The following is a 20,080-nucleotide window of genomic DNA, read 5'->3' as shown; positions in this document are numbered from 1 at the left end:
ATGCTTTTTCCCAGCCACAGAGGGTTTCTCCTTCCCCATGGGGCTCCCAAGCCAAACAAAACTTTGCTTTTCCTGGGAGGAGAGCCATGAGTGTCTCCAGTTCCTCTGCAAGCTGCCTGTGTCTTCTACAGACTTTTTTCCCCAAAATATCATTTGAACAGGGATCAGAACACAGGTGCACATCACATGATGGCACCACCACTGCCATTTTCCTTTTATTTTCTGTTTGTAATAAGTGCCTGCATTTGTTTTTGACCACTGCTACCTTATCTACAAGGAGCACAAGATCTTTCATCTAAGAGATCAGGGTGTCCCTTTAGCATGCAGGACAGGAGCTGGGGTATCTTTGGCAGGAACTTGTCTGTACCATTATCTAGGTGTAGGTGTAGGTGGGATGAATCTAGGGGATGTGTGTGAGCTGTCAGGGAGCCAGGAGCACTCTGAGCACACTAAAAATGCAGCAGAGACCTCCTCACATCCATTGCTTTCACCACATCAGGTTCTTTCAGCTCACAGGCATTCAGATGAGCCTGTGCCCCTGAGGAAGTTTGTGGCTCCCCTGCCACAGGCACATGGCAGGCTGTGGGGTGCCCTGCTGCATGGTTGGTCTCTCTTCCTGTCCCCAGCCCCTTCACAGGCTCACTCATCCACTTTGAATAGAGAATTAAGGAAGAAAAATCTCCAAATTATGAAATTCTGAACCACTCTTTCAGTGTCTCAACAGCACTCTGTTTGCCTGTTTAAATTATACTTTGGCAATCAAGGTTGTGTAAGTGCTGGTCCAGTGCCTAGAAAACATAACATTTTAAGAGGACTGTGACCTAGCAAGGTCTCTTGCAATAGCTTTTCTCACTTTTCTAAAAAAAAAAACATTATAATACCACAGTAGCAAGTATTTGCTCTTTTTTTTCCTAATCTTTTAATCTGTTTAAGACAGGAAAGCTTCATAATGTACAATTTTAAACTGTCAAAATTTACAGAACAAAAAGAGTCAAATGTAAAACTGGTCATAACTCACAAATATCCCCATTTAAACTGTATAATACAGACATTAAGCCACAGGTCACTTTTCTATTTTTAGGAAAGTGTGCAAAGAGCTAATTGTATAGTACATGTAGATGTTAAAGGTGATGCCATGTAAGCAGGTCTGCTGCTGCTATAAAAAATAGACAAGTATAAAATTACTTCTACAAAATTGGTTCATTTTTTTGTTGCTTGTAATAAAAAAGTAGACTTGTAAGAACTTTCCTCCTCAACAAACAACAATATTTTGAAACCAGCCATTGTAACTGTTATCCCGCTACACAGGATGAAACATAATTTAGCTAAATCAGAGAGTGGCAGGGAGAACTGCTTGTTCCAGGACCTACATGTGAATGCAGGAATATGCTGCCCGATGGTGTATTTGTTGAACAGCACAGTCACTGTATCACTCCACGGTGGGATGAGTGCCGGTGTTTGAAGACTGCTTCCTCTGATACTACAAAAGATAACCTAAGGACCACAAAACACAGTCACTGAGCTACTCGAAACATCACACTTTGCTGTTTGCACTGATGCACAACCTTTAGCACTCACTAAACACTTAAGGGGTAGAGGGCATGGTTCATACACAAAAGTATTGGTTTCATTTGGACGGGAAAGTAGAAGAAAGAAGAGGGAATGAGAGGGGGGGAAATGTTCTTTTTTTTTCCTTGTTTTTGGGTTTCCCTTTGGCCTTGTCACTTTCCCAGACAGGCAGCATGGTCCGGCTGTCGAGGACGGTGTCAGCCAGCTCCCGCTCAGCCACACACGCACGCACACGACGGGTCCTCAGCACCGGGATCCCTCTCTTGTCACTTGGTCCCACACGTGTTGATGTTCTTCCCGTTGGCAGCATCCTCCACCAGCGAGATGTGGTAGTCAGTGGAGAGCGTGAGGTGGGAGATGCAGCCCACCAGCCCCCGCAGGTACTGCCGGTTCGTGTGCAGGGCGATTTCCTTCATGCCCCCTGCGGGAAAGGCAGCTCTCAGAAACTCCTCACGAGCACGGGCCTCTGCTCCTGCTTGGCAGGCTGCACGCCCAGCAATGCCATCCCTAGTGCCCCTCGGAAGGGAATTTTAATTTATAGGTTGCTCTGTGTTGTTTTAAGTAATGATTTTAAGCACTTTAAACTACAGAGGGGATAAGCAGGAGGTAATGAATTAGGACACTAATTATTTATTCCAGAAATTGTATCATCAGTAAGAGCTGAATCAGTTTGTGCCCAGGTGTGGGGTTTCTAGCTGCCTCTTGCTGTTTCTTTATGTACCTGCCAGGAGTACCAGAGGGTGTCCTATAGTGCTCATCCCTCCCTATACCCACTCCCCCATCCCACTCAGAGAGGCCTCCTCACACGAAACAGGCTGTGGTAGACTGGAGACTGCTGTGTGACACCTCCACCAGAAGCTGGACAGAGCTGGACAGCCCTGCCTCGCAGCTGACCTCGCATCTGTGTCCTGAATGTGAATAATTAGCACCCACCTACGTAGAGATCTCCATTGATATTTAACTGCCTCATCTTCCCAGGGGATTTACCGGTCCTGGCACCATAATCGTCCACAGTTACTTTGCCAGACTGTCCATCCCTGAAACAAAAAGCAAATCACTCCTTTTCATCCAGCCTACAGTCAGGAGGGAGGAGGAGCAAAGGCATTTTCCACTTGCCAGGAGACCACAGCAACTCAGAGCTGAGCTGGGTTCATGGTGAAGGCTTGGAACTGGGAAGCCCCACAGACACAGTGTATTAAGGCCATCCAGACTTTTCAGGTCTTAGGATTTTTTTTATAGATGTAAAAGAGCTGCAAAGTGTGCAGGACACATTTTCAGAGCAGAAAGTGCTGGAAAATAATCAAATTGAACAGGTAGGGGACAGAGGGGATGGGTACATTCTAACCTATTGTTAAAAATCAAATGTAATGTTAAAAGTTAACAGCAGAAGATTCGACAGCAGGGGAAAAATGGGCAAGCTATGGTAAAACTTACTTTTAGGCAGTTTTGTTACCCACTAGAGCCATTTTACATATGGTCAATAACAGTATTAACAGGAAAGCTACTTGATGGGTACTATTCTCGCTGAATTTGGTAACAAGTTGAGCTAAATTTCAGACTGTGATTTCCAGGGAATCAACCTCTCATGAAGAGAGGGATGTATGCTTTCCCTGCTGGACACAGCTGCCTCCCATGAGGTAATGAGTTATAAATATGAGTTATATATACACTGCAAGATGTCTGCACCTCCTCCAAATAGAAAAACTAGGTTTACACTGTCTGTGCTCCAATGCTTGTGCCAGCCCACAAAACGCTCACCAGGGAATTTTAAAATGCAGACATTAAAGAAAAATACTCTTGACTGAAATGGTATGGGTTTAACAGAATGTCTGTCACAGCCCCAGAATAGCCCTGCATGACTTTGGCAACCTGCCCTGAGCTGTGCCAAGCTGGCACTGTAACCTCAAACACAGCAATCCTTGTGCACATCATCCTGAAACAGCCAAGCTGCTAACAGCTCCACTCCTAAGTGAGGTGTGAGTGTGGAGCTGCAGTGATTCACACCCCACCAGCCCCCAGAGACACCAACCAGCATCTTTAATGGCAGGGTGGCCCCCAGGTGCTCCCAGATGCAGCCTGCCCACTCACCGAACAGCTTTGACTCTGTGCCACCGGCCGTCGCTGAAAGAGCCATTCACCGTGATGGAGGCAATGCCACTGCCCAAATTGTAGCTACAGTTAAAAAAAAAAAATTGAAATGTTACTGCCTTCCTTGAAAGGACCTGCGTGCCAAACTGCTCAGGCATCCTTACTCCCTTTTGTCTCGGATTTTGGGGCAATCAGTGGAGTCCCAGCAGCTGTGTTCTTATTTTTTTAAAGTCAGTCTCATGGACAAGCAGGAAAACTCCGAGTCAGAGTGGGTCCATCACCACCTTTCCATGGGAGCAGGAAGAGAGCCTCTGCATGGCCAGTCTTCCCCAAAGCAGGGGATTATGAAGGTCAGTGATCTACAGTTTCAAATATGGCAAATAAATAAATTTCTGCAAGAGCAAATAAGCATGCAACCCATAACTGATCTACAAACCGTTTGAAATATAGGGAAGGTTGAGACCTGTGATGTTAGAAAAGATGAAGTCTAATAAATGCAGCTGCTTCAGCTGCCACTCTAATTATTTCTTTGTGCTTGCTTCTACTAAAATAACTCAGCAGATATAATGTCCCCATCATGTTTACACTTCAGGCATCTTAATTTCTGGGTCCCTGAAGCTTGGGCCAACCTTAACAAAAGAGAAGTAGCTGCTACAGCACAGTGAGCTATTGAGTGCTCCGGATGAGCTAGCTGCTGCTGGACTTCAGCCTCTACAAAGCAGGAGGGATTAAAGCCAACATCACCATCTCTCCAAAAGAGACTGAACATGGAATGAACTCATGGCCAGGGTGAGATTCTGAAGCACATTAAACTGTGAGCTGCCCAGTACAAACTGGTTACCCTAAACTTGTTTCCTCTCCAGGGGTTCAAGTGAGTCTCAGGCAAGAACCCCCTTTTATACCCAGGATGCAGACACCAGTGTAGGTCAAAAACAAGAGGATTTGAGTGTTCAGGATTGCATCAAAATGTTAGACCTTTGATAACAGAAATGAGATTCATATCCCTTATGAATCCCACTACAACAGCTATCCCACTACAACAGTGAAGTAACCTTTGACAGAAGCAGGGAGCAACAGAAAGAATTTCTAGCAGCAAGTACACTGTACAGGGAATAAGGCCATAGAAAATGGGAAAGTAGAAGTGTGGTTTGGATTTCAAATTGGATCAGAACACAGACATCTAAACTTGAACTGCAGGACAATTCTTCAGACAAATTCACAGCCCTGATAGTCTCTTGACTTCACCTCTCAAAAGATGAAAATCTAGCATGAGGATCAAGCTTTCAGAATATTTTTTCTGCATTTGTCCTTTCACTATCTTCTCTGATGCTCCCCTTCAGTAAGCAGTTATTGCTTATGAGGGTTTTATTTTGGTAGATTAATTTTTCACCTTCCTAAATAAATGTGGAATGTACAAATATTTCAGTAAAATTCAGCCGGTTTGGTCTAAACCTTTTGACTATCTTTATCTCTGAGAAAGAGCAGCAACCTAATAAAAATTTTACTGTGCTTTGGAAACAGAACAGAGTGGCCACTTAGTATCATGCATGTTAGAAAGACAGTCCCTTCCAAAGACATTTAAACAACACAGTACTTCTGCAGAGTCAGTTCCTTGTTTATAATTCAATGAGGAAACAAAGAGTTTTTGCCAAGTTAGCCACTGTTAAATCACATTTTATAAAAAGCTTTAAAAGAAATTAATTTAAATAAAAATGTGCAACTTATCTATACATTCATTGTAGCAAAGAATAGCCAGTTAAGTAAAGTAAAAAAAATAGCTTAAATAATAAACTCTCTGCCACATGACCAATGTTATCTCACAACAATCCACAACAGTGATGGCATCTGTGATTTGTTGTTTCAGTGTTTGCCTAACATAACCTAAAGGAGCACCATGAGGGAACACAAGGCTTTCAAAACACAGGAGACCCAAAAAAGCACCATGAAAAAAACTTGCACAGGGTGTGCCTGAGTGAGTGCAAGGGAGAAAGAGATTCTGAAGCAAGACCCCAGCATTTCCCAACACTCCCCAGTTTCACCATTTTGGCAGCAGTATTACTGCTTAATTAATGATTCTGTGGACGGTGGCAGAAACAAGGTGTGGTGACAGCTGTGTGTGTGTCACAGGGCTGTATATCTGGGGGTTTGAGGTGGTGGAAGCCCTGCTCCTATGTGCACTGTCTGGCAAAGAGTGAGCCCACAGTGAGCAGTGGCACCGCCAAAGTTTGTCCTCGACCCCTGCCAGCCCTACCCTGCTCTGCCTGAGACAGATTTAATGGGTATGTAGGGGGCTTACCAAGAGTATTCATCCCCTCATAAGAAGGCTTTCAGAAAATCACAATAATGCCCTGATATTTGAAAACCTGGGAAGGAGGAGTGATGCAAATCTTGCAGCACACCACCTCTTCAACTTACATCCTCTCCCAGACAGCAAATGGGATCCATCATTGAACAAAACTTTGAGGATGAGAGTGTCTCACACTGTGCCAAGGGACAAGTGCACTGTATGTGTTGTAGCAACTCCTCTGAGCCCTGTGTGTTACACAAACAAGGGAGAGAAAAGCTCACCTGAATATTAATGCTCCCTCCTGAAGGCCTAGAGAGATGAAATCGCTGTTGGGCCGCATGGGACTGTTTCCCCTCCACATCAAAAGGCCTTCCTTCATTGTGGTTTTAAACCTCATGAACACGTTTGTTCTTGTTCCTGACACCCTGTTTAATGTAGAAGGAGGAAATAATAGTAAAAAACTAAATTGTGCCAGTCTTCTTTCAAAAAAACATAAAAGATGATGCAGTATTTAGTCTCTGCTGGTCTGGTGGGTTACTCTCCTGCAACTCATTTACATGCTGATCTGTGAAGGACTCTGGCTCACATCCCCATTTCCATCATTTCAGAGCAGGGGAATTTAACTCATCTCTCTACACAATAGCTGCTAGGTAATTCCATACAATTAAGAGAAAATCCTTTTATTCCTCTAGCCTAGTGTGAAATCCAGCCCAAAAAGCAGATTTTGAGAATGCCTCAGAAGCCAGAGGAAGGAGCATAAGAAGGGCAAAGCAGTAAGTCCCAGTAGGTGGGAGGTGAGGACACTGGTGAACCCTTCTCTACTCAGTGCCTGAAATAAAGGTAGATGGAGGAATTTGTTGAAACAAGCCAACATTTGCTGTAATGTGGGGATGTTCTAGGATACAAAGCAGCCAAGGAAGTAACTTTGAGGATCTAAATGTTAGGCTAAAGCAGGAGTTAAAAAGGAGTTAAGGTCCTTAGTCTCTTTTGAGACACAAGCCCTCTATGGCTGTTCTTTCCCCGCAGGGAAAAACCAGCCCCTCTCCCTATTTTTGACAGGCTGCAAGATGCTCAAACTAAACCACAAGGATATGCACTTAAAATGCATTCTTCCCTGAAATTTAAAAATATGGCAGAAGTACAGTTAGAAATATTATAAGTACAGCTTAAAACATGTACATATACTACTCTCTCTCACATAAGGCTCCTAACGTTATAACATTTAAGAAACAGAATACCTAGGTCCACAGGAGATACATTACCTTTTCAGGATATCTGGATTATCATATGTGAGGTAACTGCGACCAATAAATTGTGGGATTTCAATTGCTTCTGTAATGGCTGAGAAGTCAATACAAAAAAATGAAGATGAGTGTCAGATAGCTGACTTGGAAATGGAAGGAAAATAAGAAACTCTTTTATTGATTTACTCCTACAGTGGCAGGTACCTACCAGTGACACAGAACTGAGCTGAACCCACATTGCTTTGCAAACAGGCACTGCCAGATTTTGCCTGAATGTAGGGGCAGCAGTTAAGGGAGGTTAAATGGCTGACAGTCCCTCTGCTTACAGCCTCCATGTCAGGAGCCTAATGTATTGCTCCACTACAAATGTTAGTGCAGAAAATTACGAAGCATTGGGAAAACATTGCAAATTTTCTCTTTACCCCCATTTCCACGTTCCTTGATTCTCTGTGTGGCCCAACCCTCCCTCTTGCCAAAGACTGTGCATTAACCACCTTTGTTTATAGGTTAAGAAACTCCTCCCCAGCTGCTAACAGAGCACCACATGCAGAGCACATTAGGGACCTCTCACCCTGCCAAGGGAGGCTGAAGGCAGCACACACAACCTGTGAGCAGCTCCCTGTTTTCTGTTTCAGTGTCTGTGACTGCCCTGAGTGGCTGCTGCCTGCTCAGAGCTCAGCCCTGGGGTGCAGTGTGGGGTCAGGCTGTCTCAGGGAGGAGTCACAGAGTCCAGAGTCCCAGATCACTTTAGTCTACTGAAAACAGCTGGGACTATGCTAAAGGCTGCATGGCAGAGGCTGTGGAGCCCTTTGGTGCACTCAACACTGCAGTGCAGCCTTGGGGTTTTTTTTCTGTGTCCCCCATACAGCATTTCTCTAGGAACAGCCCCAGATGCCCCTAGGGTGTATGGCTGGGACAGTGGCAAACATTGCAGCCAGAACTGGAGTGGGTGCACTGCTGCCCATGGAGAAGACTTTGGCAAAATAACTCAGCTGTGTGACATAAACCACGGAACATCCCTGATACAGAGCCCTTCACCAGACTATGAACACTGGCCCAAACAGATTTTTTTGTTGAGTGAACATCCTACAGTTTGTTGCTGATCTCCCATAACTGACTGCTGCATTAATATAAGCCAGTTGTATAAATTACTTAAAATAGGTGCCTTCATCCTATTTTCTTACTGAGAAATAATCCCTTCAACCCACAGCTAATCCCATCTATATAAATTTCAAGCTTTCCAGGGCAAGGATGCTTGCTTTCTTTATGCAACACAGGGTCTGGCTGGGCTTTTAGAGCTCACTGTGACACAGATATGCAACAATTGGTGTAGTCTGGCAGCCAGCAACAGTAATATGAAATTTAGCTCTAGGTGCCAAGACTGAGAATTTTAGATAGTGATGAATGACTGTTTTCACCATAGTGAAATCAGGAAAGCTGCCTAATGTGTCTAAAGAAACCACCACAGGCCATGTCCAGCCTGCAGTCTGCCAATGGCGCTGGAAGATTGCAGAAAGTTGTGTTACACTGGCCAAACATTCATCGCCCGGTCTGACACTTCCTGCACTGGACAGCAGCCTCTGATGGCAGCAGAGCATGAAAGGAGCCCTTGTTCCCCCTCCACATCCTGCACTGGAGCCCCACTGCTCTTGCCTTCAGCAGGGAAAGGTGCCCATGTCATGCAGCAACCTTTGCCTGTGCCAGAGTACTCTGATTTCCTCTAGAGAGCTTAATAGGCATTTACCTCTGCTTGCTCTTCATTTGTTTCTCTGAATCTGAGTGCAGAAAAACAAGCAAATTTTAGCAGTGCCCTTGATGCAGTCAGGATCTTTGCAGCTGGAAGGGAGCAGAGCCAGTAAGGAAATCTAGGACTACACACCTTCATTCTTTGCTCATCATGATTCAGCAGACAAGCACCAAAGCTCTCATGCCAAGCAGGAGTGAGCTCTGGACTGTAGGGCAGCCTGAAGTCACACCACTAAACCCTCAGCCAGCTACCTGGCCCTCTGCTCTGCAAATACAGGGACAGCTCTGTAGCCACTGTTCTGAGCTTGGCAAATGCTTTGGATGCAGTTTGAAATATCAACAGTATGATGTTTAAGGAAGTACTATATAACCTTAGAAAATATTTTGGCTTAATGACAGAAACTTGCCAGGCTTAATGGGAACCCAGCATCCAGACAAACACACAATGACAGTGCAGTTTTCACATAATTTGCAGTACTTACTGTTCAGGCAGTAACTTCCACACTCTGCAGTGAGTCAGCACAAAACAAAACAAGAACATTCTGGGTTTATTATTCTAAAGCATAAACATCTCTTTTAGTCCAACTTCATATCCACTTTTCTACAAATGTGTAATCTCCCACCTACCATTTGCACAAGTGACTACAATCACCTATGAAGGTAGTACTGTTTTCATAATTGGTTTGCTCCAAGTACCTATATTTGTCTGCTCAAAACACACAAAGGGACAGACAAGTGGGACCAGCAGCAAATCCTTCTGCTAGTCCTGCTTCTCAAATCTCAGTGACTCACCAGATTTTACCCAGGGATCAGCTCTAGCCAAGGGAAAACAAGAGTTTGCTGTTCTATTCTATCTTACAGTTAAAGTATAAAAATATCTTTAGCACTCCCCCAGCTTGGACAGAAGATATAAAACTTAGCAATGCCAGCAAAAACTCTATTGAATCTTCTGGTAATGATCCATTACAATATGAATCAATATCTCATATACCTCATACCAGCATTACTTGAGTTTTTAAGTGGTGTGTGTAATTTTGAAGAATGAGGTGAGCTCCCTCAAAAGCACTTTGCTTTTTAGGGTTTTTTACAGCAGCCTACCACCAAGAAGGATGGAGACAGCACCTTCACCTCACATACCTTCTGAGTGCACTAACCAAAACCCTCTTGTGAAACAGAAGTGACACAGATGTGCATCTCACCTTAACAATGTCTACACCCCAACAGAGACACAGGTAAGGATTATTTTGAGGAATCTGTTTCAGATGGTTCTCATCAAGGCTGTCAGGGACTGAGGTTCAGGAGCAACTCTATGCTCTATGCACATCTATCAGAAAAACTTTCAATTTTTTGGGGCAGCTGAGGCTGCACAAGTGCAGAGAGGTTGAGCTGCACCTGAATAGGAGCCACAGGTATCAGGAACCAGGTGGCTCATGCTTTTGGACACCCTTAAAAATGAATAAAGATTGGATTCACATAGAAAGCAGCACCCAGGATCTGGCTAAAAAAATCATAGGCAAAAGTGCTTCAGACTGTCTCTGAAAGCCTGGACATCCACTGAGGTGACAACAGGGAGGACATGCCAGCCAAGCAGCACCACTGCTGGTACCACGGGCTCAGACACTGCTTCCTGGGCTCAGCACAGGCCAGGAGCTGAGCAGAGGTGAGGAGCTGCAGCCCCAGCACTGCCCACCAAATGGGCAGGCAGTCACACACCAGCTGCAAAGGATGCCCTTGAATGACTGCCCTGGGACATGTGCTGGTACTGCTGCAGATACCATCTTGAAGCCAGGAATTTAGCACCCTGCACATACCTAGAAAGTCAAAATCCCAATTCTCCTGCCTCCCTACAGAAAAGCCAGGGTAAATGACGTTGTTTTAGCTCTTAGTTAGACCACAACAATGTAAGCAAAGTGGTTTCTTGCATTGCATTTTATTATAATGCTTTTGTTCTAAGATATTGTCTATTTTGAAAAAAAAAGCCAATATATTCATTGCAATTTAACCAAAACCATTACACTTAACTTTGAAGTTTATGACTGTGAGAAATGAAGCAGTGGGTGAAGACAATAATGTCAGTCACCTCTTCTGAACCGAGTTTACTGTTACATTACAAAACCTCCCCTCAGGAATTTTTTAAGATCAAGCTTCTCAGAAGGGAAACGACTCCATCTAGTGGAATAACCCAAAGCACACTTTTTAAATGCTTTTCTTGCAATCTTATCCCTTTCCTGAATCTAGGGTTTAAATTATTACGGTGGCTCTGAAGAAAAGAGAATAATGTGCACGTGGATGAGTTTTCTCCTTGGTGGTCTCCTTCGCCCCACCAAGGCAGGATCTGTGCAGATGGTGCAATCTCCATCAGAGCAGTCAGTGCCTAGAACAGGAGCAGACCCTTCTGTATGTGAGAACAGCGTTTGCTGTCAGCTGTATGGTGGATAAAATTACAAGGGTTATCCATGCTCATGCTTCAGGATGTAACATAACTGCTGGCTGGAGGACCCTGGCAGGAATTCCCCCTTTGCACAGCACTGCACAATGTGGGACGTGCACCAAGTGTGAGTGTTCAGTGTCGTTCACCACAAGCAACCAGATACCAGGTTGCTATCTATGGATCCTAGCCCCGTGCTGGGATAACAGTTACCACATTCCTAAATAACAAAACAAATTCTTCCCTAGATACATGGAAAGTGCACAGATGAAAGGGGTGCTCTGGCCTCCAGGGTTTCTATTTGAAGGCATGTACAGCAGCAGTTGTAGGTGCTAAATCTTCCTTATTTTTGTGATCAGCTCCTGACCCCTGGGTTGATATCCAGCCGTCGTTACCTTTTTGGCAATGCTGGCCATCGAAGCCCAGGGGACAGTCACACTCGTAGCTGTCCTTCTTGGGAACGCAGGTGCCTCCATTGGCACACGGTGAGGTCACACAGGGGTGGGCAGCATTTACCAGGTTGATTCCAAAACTGAAATCCTGTTTCACACCAATTGTCCGGTCATTCAAGATAATCTATATGTTAAAAACAAAACAAAACAAAACAAAACAACGTGGGAAAAGATAATGTTAAAACTTCCAAATCCAGAGTATCCTACTGCTAGTTAGATTATTCCTCTGAAAGACTTCCTTGAAATGTAACTCCTGAAACTTGGCCCAAACCCTATTCTTTTGTGTTTTCCAGTTCCAGAGGTCCAATTCATACTTTGCTCCTCCTGATGCCCTGGAGATTAATCTCTTTTGTGTCCTGTGAAACAGCCTCAGGCAACTCCTGTAAGGGGTGAAGCTGTGTGGAATTTACCAGGCTCTTGCCTGAACACTGGTGCAACACTGGTTGTAGCTGAACTGTGAGCTGGGATGGTAAAATTAGATGAGTGCTGCTGAAGAAAAGCATTTCTGAAATCAGAAAACCCCCCAGGAGATGAGTGTTGACAACAGAAATACTAAGCAGAACAGCTTTTTTTTCACATTTTCTATTGCTTTCTAGTATCTCATCTTGCCCGAAAGAAGCTAGAGTTAAGATGAATGGAAAACATAAATAATGACTTCACAAAACTGTTTGTATATAAATGGAAGAGAACTGCTAAATGCTGGGATTTTTCCAATATCTCAGCAGCATATGTTCTCCAAAATAAACCAACATTTGTATAATCTCAGCTGACATCTCAGCAAGAGAGACTGCATGCAGGCACAGCATCTGATCTCAGCTACATCAAAATAAGTACATCTTAACAAACAATAGATTTTAAAGCCAGAACTGAGAAAGGTAATAGCTGCTCTGGCTCCTGCATAACTTGGACAATGCACCTTAGGGGATCCAGCCTGGAGAAGAGGTTACATAAAGCACCGCACAACTCTAACAGCAGAAAAAATATCCAGTCCTGTCATGCAATGGACCAGGGAAGACTGTCATGTTTTCAGCTTCCTTCCAAATTTTGTTCCAGAGGTTAACAAGCCTCCACTCATAAAAACATGTCTTTTGTTTTAAACTTCTATTCAGTTTCCAGCCCTTGTTTCTCATAATGTCTTTTTCTGCATAATTCCAGGACCACGTATCCAAAAAAGTCTCATCCTTATCTAGGAACTAGAAGACCACAACAAAGTCACTTCTCAGACTTATCTAATTAAACTAAACATATTGTGATCTTAGGTCTTTCTATGCACTGCATATTTTCCAGCACTTGGTGATGTTTGCAGCTCTATTTCTGTATAGTTCTCCAAAATCCTACCATGTGTAAAGAAGGCAACCAAATGTTCCCAGTGCCCAAAAGGCAGGCAGTACTTTTCCTTGACTTCCCATTCATGCCTCTGAGAATACAAATCCACCTTACTAAGTACATCATAGAGGTAAAGGCTCACACTCTGCATTTCCCAATACTTATCAGAGCCTTTACTCTATTGTACGCCCCCTCACCTTGTAATTGTAACCTGTGTTAATTGCTCCCAGGCTCTCTATCTTGCATCCCAAAATACATTGTGTTTAGTCAAGTCTACCTTCCCAATGATGTTCACGTGTCTGACCTATTCCTATCACTATTACTCACTCCCTCAGTTTTCCTGAACTTCATGCTTTCTGCTGGACAGCTGACAAAGGCAGTAAAAACTGTCAGACTGAGTCACTGAACCATTTACACTGAACTACAATTATTTTTCTATCCTGGAGCAATTGTTAACTGTACAGCTTTAAATTCTTTAAAAAAAAAAAAAAAAACAAAACAAAAACTATAATTAAACTTGTGGGTTTATTTGTTATTTCTTTGCATTAATCTGATGCAACTCACTCCTCTAAAACTGTGAGGATTCAGGGCCAACCTTTCAACTTTATCCAATTATTTTAGGTATGTTTAGAAAGGAAAATTTAAGTTCAGTTTGCACTTTCATTTGATTATTTACTAGGCCTTTACAAACTGCACTTATGCTCAGCTGACCTCATGGGAACATCATCCCTAATGTCTGCTAACAATGGAAAACATCTCCTCCATTCATGTGCCCCATATAAAATTGTGAGAGGGGAAAGCAGTATGGTGCTCATCTCCATGGTGGTGTAAGAATGCACTAGGCAGACTTTTCACTTTGAAATAATCATTTAACCACTTCATGGTGGGCTCCTGAGGTGAAATCCTTGATTATTTTGAATATTGACAGTCGAATAATGGCAAGTTTGCACAAAAAGCATGCATGGATACAACAGAAATAAATGCCCACAGTGTGTTTCTCTGGGCACACACCTTCTGGATGCTCCCACTGAAGGGTCTGAAGATGCCAGAGTTCTTCTTCACATCATCATAATTAGGGACTCCACCAATGAATATTTCAGAGCTGCATTTAATCTGTGTAAAAGCCCCCTGCATGAAACACAGAATAATATTTTATTAGAGTAGCTGGAACCATGCTTCTATCTTCAGATTAGCCCACATGAGTTGTCATATAGCTTATTTCAATGCCTCTTCTTTGTACAATCAAGAAAGCCATTGTGGGACACTCTTGACTGACTTTACACTACCCCTGTCAGAAGTAGCTGAAAAATCTCAAGTATTTCAAAATGGAAATACTGAAGGAAGAAAGAAAGGAAATTGACTCATTGTGTTTTCTGAGTCAGCTACATATCTAGCTTTATTTGCAAAGATTTGAGGTACACTGATGTAAATTTGTAACCAGAATTAGGTTCATAAAGCTAAAATCAGAGCAAAGTTCAGAGCAACAGAGACTCGTTCAGTATTTCCAACATCTAAGAGGATAACCTACTGGAAGATAAGGGGCTAAATGAAAGAAACATTGAGTTTGCATCAATTACCAGAAGCAGCTGCTCAGGATACCTGAGGGGAATATTCAGGGTCCTGGAGTCAAGTGAAAGTAATTTAACAGCTAAAGACAGAATAACGTGTAACTCCAGTCCTCCAGAAGCTTCTGTGTTTTCATGGTTCCCAGCCACCCTCCTCCTGGAGCACTGCAATGCATCACTTAAGAGGAAAAAAATGGGAGTGCTCACCTTAACCCATCTATCTAAAGAAGTCTTGAGTGCTCCAGTCAAATGTTTCTCACTCGATTTGTTTCCTGACAGACAACTGGAATTTCAATTTATTTAAATTTTTGAAGAAAAATCAAAGTTCTGATAAAAAAGTTTCCCAGTTTTCTGAAAAGCCTGCTATGGGATTTTTCTGCTATGGGATTTCTCTGCTATGGGATTTTTTTGCTATGGGATCTGGAGTCTGGTTTTCTGTCTGCACTCTCCACTAGATAAAAGACATTTCCCAAGCAGGTCTAACCTTGGCTTTTATCAAGATAGAAAATGTATCGCTGTGAAGGCATTTAAGTGCTTAGAGTGAATATCCTGCTCGGTACAAGTACAGTTTCACTTATTATAAATTTGACTCACAATGATCACTTGGTGAGTGAAGAACAAAAAGCAAGTCATCAACTATCTAATCGTTCCAGCACTTACGCTGGCCTGCAAATTACTTTAGCAAGAAGAAGACAAAGAAACAATTCTCTTCAGGTCTACCTTTCCAGGACAACATTCAGCAGGAGGTAAAAAAAGACTGGGCACATACTTTTCAGCACAATACTTCCCCAAATTACACCTCTCACAGTGCACACGTTGCTCAACAGATTTAGGCACAACAAGAGCCAACAGAAGAACCTCAGGAGGATATATGAGCCAGAACTAAAATGTGAGTCCAGTTCCATGTCAGGAGCAGGTACAGTTGGGTTCCAGTGGGATCCCTGCCTTTATGGGTGTCCTTGTCCTCAGAGGGAAGACCTTACGCACAAATTCCCAACTCTGGGCCTAAGACAATGTTACCCTAAAGTGTACACTGTTTTAAGCGAGTAAGAGCTTTGAGAGCAGGCTGTGCAGCCTACCATGCGATCAATTTACAGTCCAACAGCTGCCTTCAGGACAAGTCTGCCATGAGCTCACCTCTGCCATCCCTTCCACTGGCCTCTGCGTGTCCACCTGCAGGATCCCATTCTTGGCCGTGCGAGACACTCGCAGTTCATGCCACTGGCCCAGGCTGACAGGCTCTTCACTCCTGTTTCAAGGGAAAGAAAATTTTCAAGCATGTAACACTGTGCCTTTCTGATACTCTGCAATGTTAAAAAGTCAAGTCCTCTGGGATGATTTTCTAAATAAAAAAGAAGTATTAGCCACTGTGATTCTTCCCTTTTTAGAAAGTAACAATCTTCTGCAAAGACTATAATTCTAGAGCAAATAAAAAGCACTCTAGTTTTATTTATAAATGAAACACTATCACCAGCACATACTTTAGCCACCTCTGCTAAAGGTGAGTTTTTCTGCTCAGTAATTTATAACATGTAAAAACGAGTTTTTGTCTCATCCTCAATTCACTAAAAGCCTCCCACTTAATGGTTGGTCTAGCCCCACATTCTTCATCCTCTTTTAAAACAGAACTACTTTATGTTGGCTTATCAGCTCTATTTATGCATCCTGTTACATTGACATCTACACACACACACGTGCAGCCCGGATGCTGTACATAGAAGGGAAGTAATTAAAAAATTATCCTAATGATGTGATGAGATCTTGGCTAGGAACAATAATCCCCAGTTGAGCAAAGTATTCACCAGTCTCAAAGGAAGCATTTTTAAACAGTTCTTACAATCTTTATTGGCACAGCACTAATATGAATAGCAGCCTGTATGAAGGGCAAAACCACATTCCCCTTCACAAGTTCTATAGATCTTTGTATCTTGTTTTCAAATGCCATTTTACTACACTGGTTAAAGCATTTTATGTCTAAATGAGATGTAGCAGACTTTCCTCCAGGAGGACTGGAAACTTGTGTTTGATTTACTGACCAAGCTGGAAAAATCAGAACTGTGTTATCTTGGACCCCTAAGACTTCCTAGCTTCAGTGAAAAAATACACAATTTCTGGGGATGAAAAAATGTTTTGTATTTTCAGAATACTTGCATTTAAAAACAAACAAACAAAAAAACCCCCATATTTTGAAATGAAAAAAAAAAGGAAAGAAATTGTAATCTGAAATTGTGAGTCAATAGTGATTCAAATGCTGATTAAAAAATTTATATAATTTTGAAAATGTGAAAATAATATTTTCTTTTTTTTTCTTAACAATCAACAGTTTTGAAACCTTTCTGTTGTGGTTTTTTTTTGATCCTTGAAGTTTTCTTAAAGCTCATTTTTGTGTGTTTTAATGATGCTGCAGTATTACTTGACACTTCTGAATGATACTTGGTTCACAAAACCTCCACTAAAAATATTATCAAGCAATGCCAGTCACTTGTCCTTCTTCTTATGTAGCATCATTTAGGGTTTAACTGTCTTGGGTAAATCAACAGCTAAGGAACTCTAATCACCTTGAAGAAGTCAACATATACATATAAAGGAACCAGGTAGGTTTGGCTACATAGTAAGTGGCCATACAGACATTATCTCCTCTGCTGCTTAGGTCTCATCATGCTAACCCTCCTGCTTTGCTAGATTTAATTACAATCAGGGATGATTAAGCCTTGCAGAGTCATCACTTCAGAGCTGCAAGCTCTTTTGTGGAATCATGGGCTTTTTGAAACCAACATGAGTTTGATAACACTTTCTTCTGATGGTTGAACACTCCTGGCTCTTCATGTGCTGTGGGGTTACTTTTTCCCCATGTAAACCAAAGCTTAAAAAATATACCAGATCATGAAGATCTTGATGCTGCTTGGCCAAGGGAACTCCCAACAACTTCTCCTCAGAGACATTTCAGTGCTCAGGTTCTGCATCGCTTCTGCCTGTGGAAGAGCACACTGTGCTGCTTCCATCCTGGGACACATCAGGAAATCACAACCTTCACCTGCATCAGCTCTCCTACTGCTGCTGCTGACGTACACAAATAAGCTTGTCTCATCCTAATTATAAAGTTACTATGGCTGTGTTCTGATTATAATATAATATCTAACAGCCTGGTGGTCCTGTGGCAGAGGTATCAGGATGACCAGAGCTATACCCTTGTTACAGACACAGTGTAGGCATGATATAGTATGATTAAGATGGACTTTTAAGTGGACATTGACCAGGCAGCCGTGAAAAGCAGGGAATCTATTTGTCTTATTTAATCACTGACAGAGCTGATGACAGGGTGCAAGTTGCACATTTTATCTAGAAAAAGAGCTAACAGGACAACCTGACAGCTTTCAGTGAATCCTGGTGGTCTCCTGAGTCTCATCCATTCCTCAGCTACCTCACCACACTCTTTTCCTCCACTCCATGTAGCTCAGGCAGTAGCTGCCATCCAGCTTGCTCTTCTGCTTTCCAGCAGAAAGGGGCAGTTTCTACTCCCAGGCATATGCTTGTGGCTCTCTTTACATTTCATAACCCTACATATCAGTTAAACTTTAGTACAAGGTGTTTTGAAGTGCTACAATATTCTTGGAAGAAAAGAAAAAAATTCAACTGTAATATTTTATGGTTGCCAGTAACAGGAATTAGAAGGCTGCAATCACTAAAGATTGAAGGCTGTTGTAAAAAGGGCTATTCTGAGTTGGAGAAAAGGTCTCCAAAATTAGCTATTTGGAGCAAAAGAATGGAATAGGGCAAGTATGAAGTGATTCTTCCCTTGATATATCCTCTCAGCTTCTGGCAACTTGTCATTTAGCAATTTCCTGAGTCAGAGGCTGCATCCGTACAATTGCGTTTGATCTCCCTCAATGGAGCTTTCTTCAAATTTCTCCAATTTTTTTTAACCTATTTATAGTTTTGGCATCTGTAACTTGCTGTGACGATTAGTTTCCACAACTTATTTATGTACTCCTCTGAAAAAAAAAAAAACAAACCCCAAACCCAAAGAAAAAAAGTCTTATTTTCTTTCATTCCTTATTTTCTTTGCACATTGGAAAAATACCGAATCCTCATTAATCTCCATGCCATTTATTATTTTAAAACTTCTATCATACTTCCACCAAACTCTTTCTTTTCCAGGCTGAAAGGTTCTGCTGCAGAAGAGTTTTGTGGAAGATGTTTCATTCCCTCTCCTGGATGTCAAAACTACTCTTCCTTTTTAATTTTGCTAATTTCTTTCGAAATGATGCAACCAGAATTGCAGCAAGTTTTCAAGACAGGGTGCATTGTGGCCTTCAGCAGAGGCATTCTCCTTATTCCATTCCTAATAATTCTCTGCATTGTACTTAGGTTTCCGTATTTGTCTCTAAACAGTTTGCTGTTGCTTCCACAGAGCTATCCATGACGACTCCAGGATCTTTCTCTGTCTGACAACACTAACTGTTTTTCCACAGCTCTGCATTGTTAAGCTTGTGCATTATCTTGCATTTGCTCCCTTTATATTTCATATCTAATTTTGTCTGCAAAACTGAATGGGTTTGTTTTCTTGAGTCCTCATTCATTGCAAAATCAGTACATTTCCCCTAATCACAGTATAGTCAAAATTCCTCATGCCCATCCACAGGAATCATTGGTATGCAAGACTTGCAGACAGTGTACATATTTTGCATAAACTTTATATAGATCATTTCTAAATATCAGGTCAGCCTGGTCAAACTGGCAGCCTCCTGGGCCATATCCAAGATATTCAGTGCCTCTGTTCAGCCCAGTGCCTTTTCAGAAAGCCCAGGAACAGCTGCCCAGTGATTGGACACTCAGTTACACAGGGGGAGAGAGCAGTGTTTTTGAGGTATTTCATTGCTTCTTTTCTCCTAGACATTAATTTTAGGATGCAATGAGTCACTTACAGAAGGTCTGTCTGGGAACCTTGGTGACCAGGTTAAACCACATATTTATGTTTTAGACAGCTTACGTTGTATAAATTGGATGCTAGCCTCAGGTCCCTCAAAAAGAGCACTATGAGGAAGCGGAGGGACATGGAGCTGTCTCTTCTTGTGCCACCTCCAGCCTGGCACCCCTGCTTGGAACTGGAAACCAGAAAGGAGGATGCTCACCTAAGTGCCAATATTGTGAAATCCTATGGCTAGAAAGTATATGCATAAAATATTTCTAGATCCCCTAACAGTGTCATGGGGGCAAGAAGGGAATTACTGCAATACCATATAGACCCATCTGTAACATCTGCTGTAAGATAAAGCCCAAAGCTTTGAAATACACTGACGTAGAAAAAAAATCCTGTCCCCTTGACCAAAATGATTGTGCTTAATTGTGCTTCTGTGCTTCCTCAGAAGCAGGCA

The 20,080-nt window shown here is 42.5% G+C and overlaps 1 protein-coding gene across 1 annotated transcript in view; it reads right to left on the bottom strand.

The window, feature by feature from the left end:
- Nucleotides 1–895: 895 nt before the first annotated feature.
- LOC136568738 (pikachurin-like) overlaps nt 896–20,080 on the bottom strand; it is a 45,043-nt gene continuing 25,858 nt past the window's right edge. Inside the window, exons 10-17 of the mRNA XM_066568899.1 lie at nt 15,843–15,954; nt 14,152–14,268; nt 11,758–11,938; nt 7,207–7,285; nt 6,226–6,369; nt 3,658–3,741; nt 2,503–2,606; nt 896–1,990 (exon numbers count right to left, since the gene is read on the bottom strand). Of these exons, the coding sequence (XP_066424996.1) occupies nt 1,836–1,990; nt 2,503–2,606; nt 3,658–3,741; nt 6,226–6,369; nt 7,207–7,285; nt 11,758–11,938; nt 14,152–14,268; nt 15,843–15,954 (976 nt within the window). The 3' untranslated portion in view covers nt 896–1,835. The remainder of the gene's footprint in view (nt 1,991–2,502; nt 2,607–3,657; nt 3,742–6,225; nt 6,370–7,206; nt 7,286–11,757; nt 11,939–14,151; nt 14,269–15,842; nt 15,955–20,080) is intronic.

This window comes from Molothrus aeneus, chromosome Z, assembly GCF_037042795.1.
Source record: "Molothrus aeneus isolate 106 chromosome Z, BPBGC_Maene_1.0, whole genome shotgun sequence".
Taxonomy (NCBI): domain Eukaryota; kingdom Metazoa; phylum Chordata; class Aves; order Passeriformes; family Icteridae; genus Molothrus; species Molothrus aeneus.
This window is presented reverse-complemented; position numbering and strand designations above follow the sequence as displayed.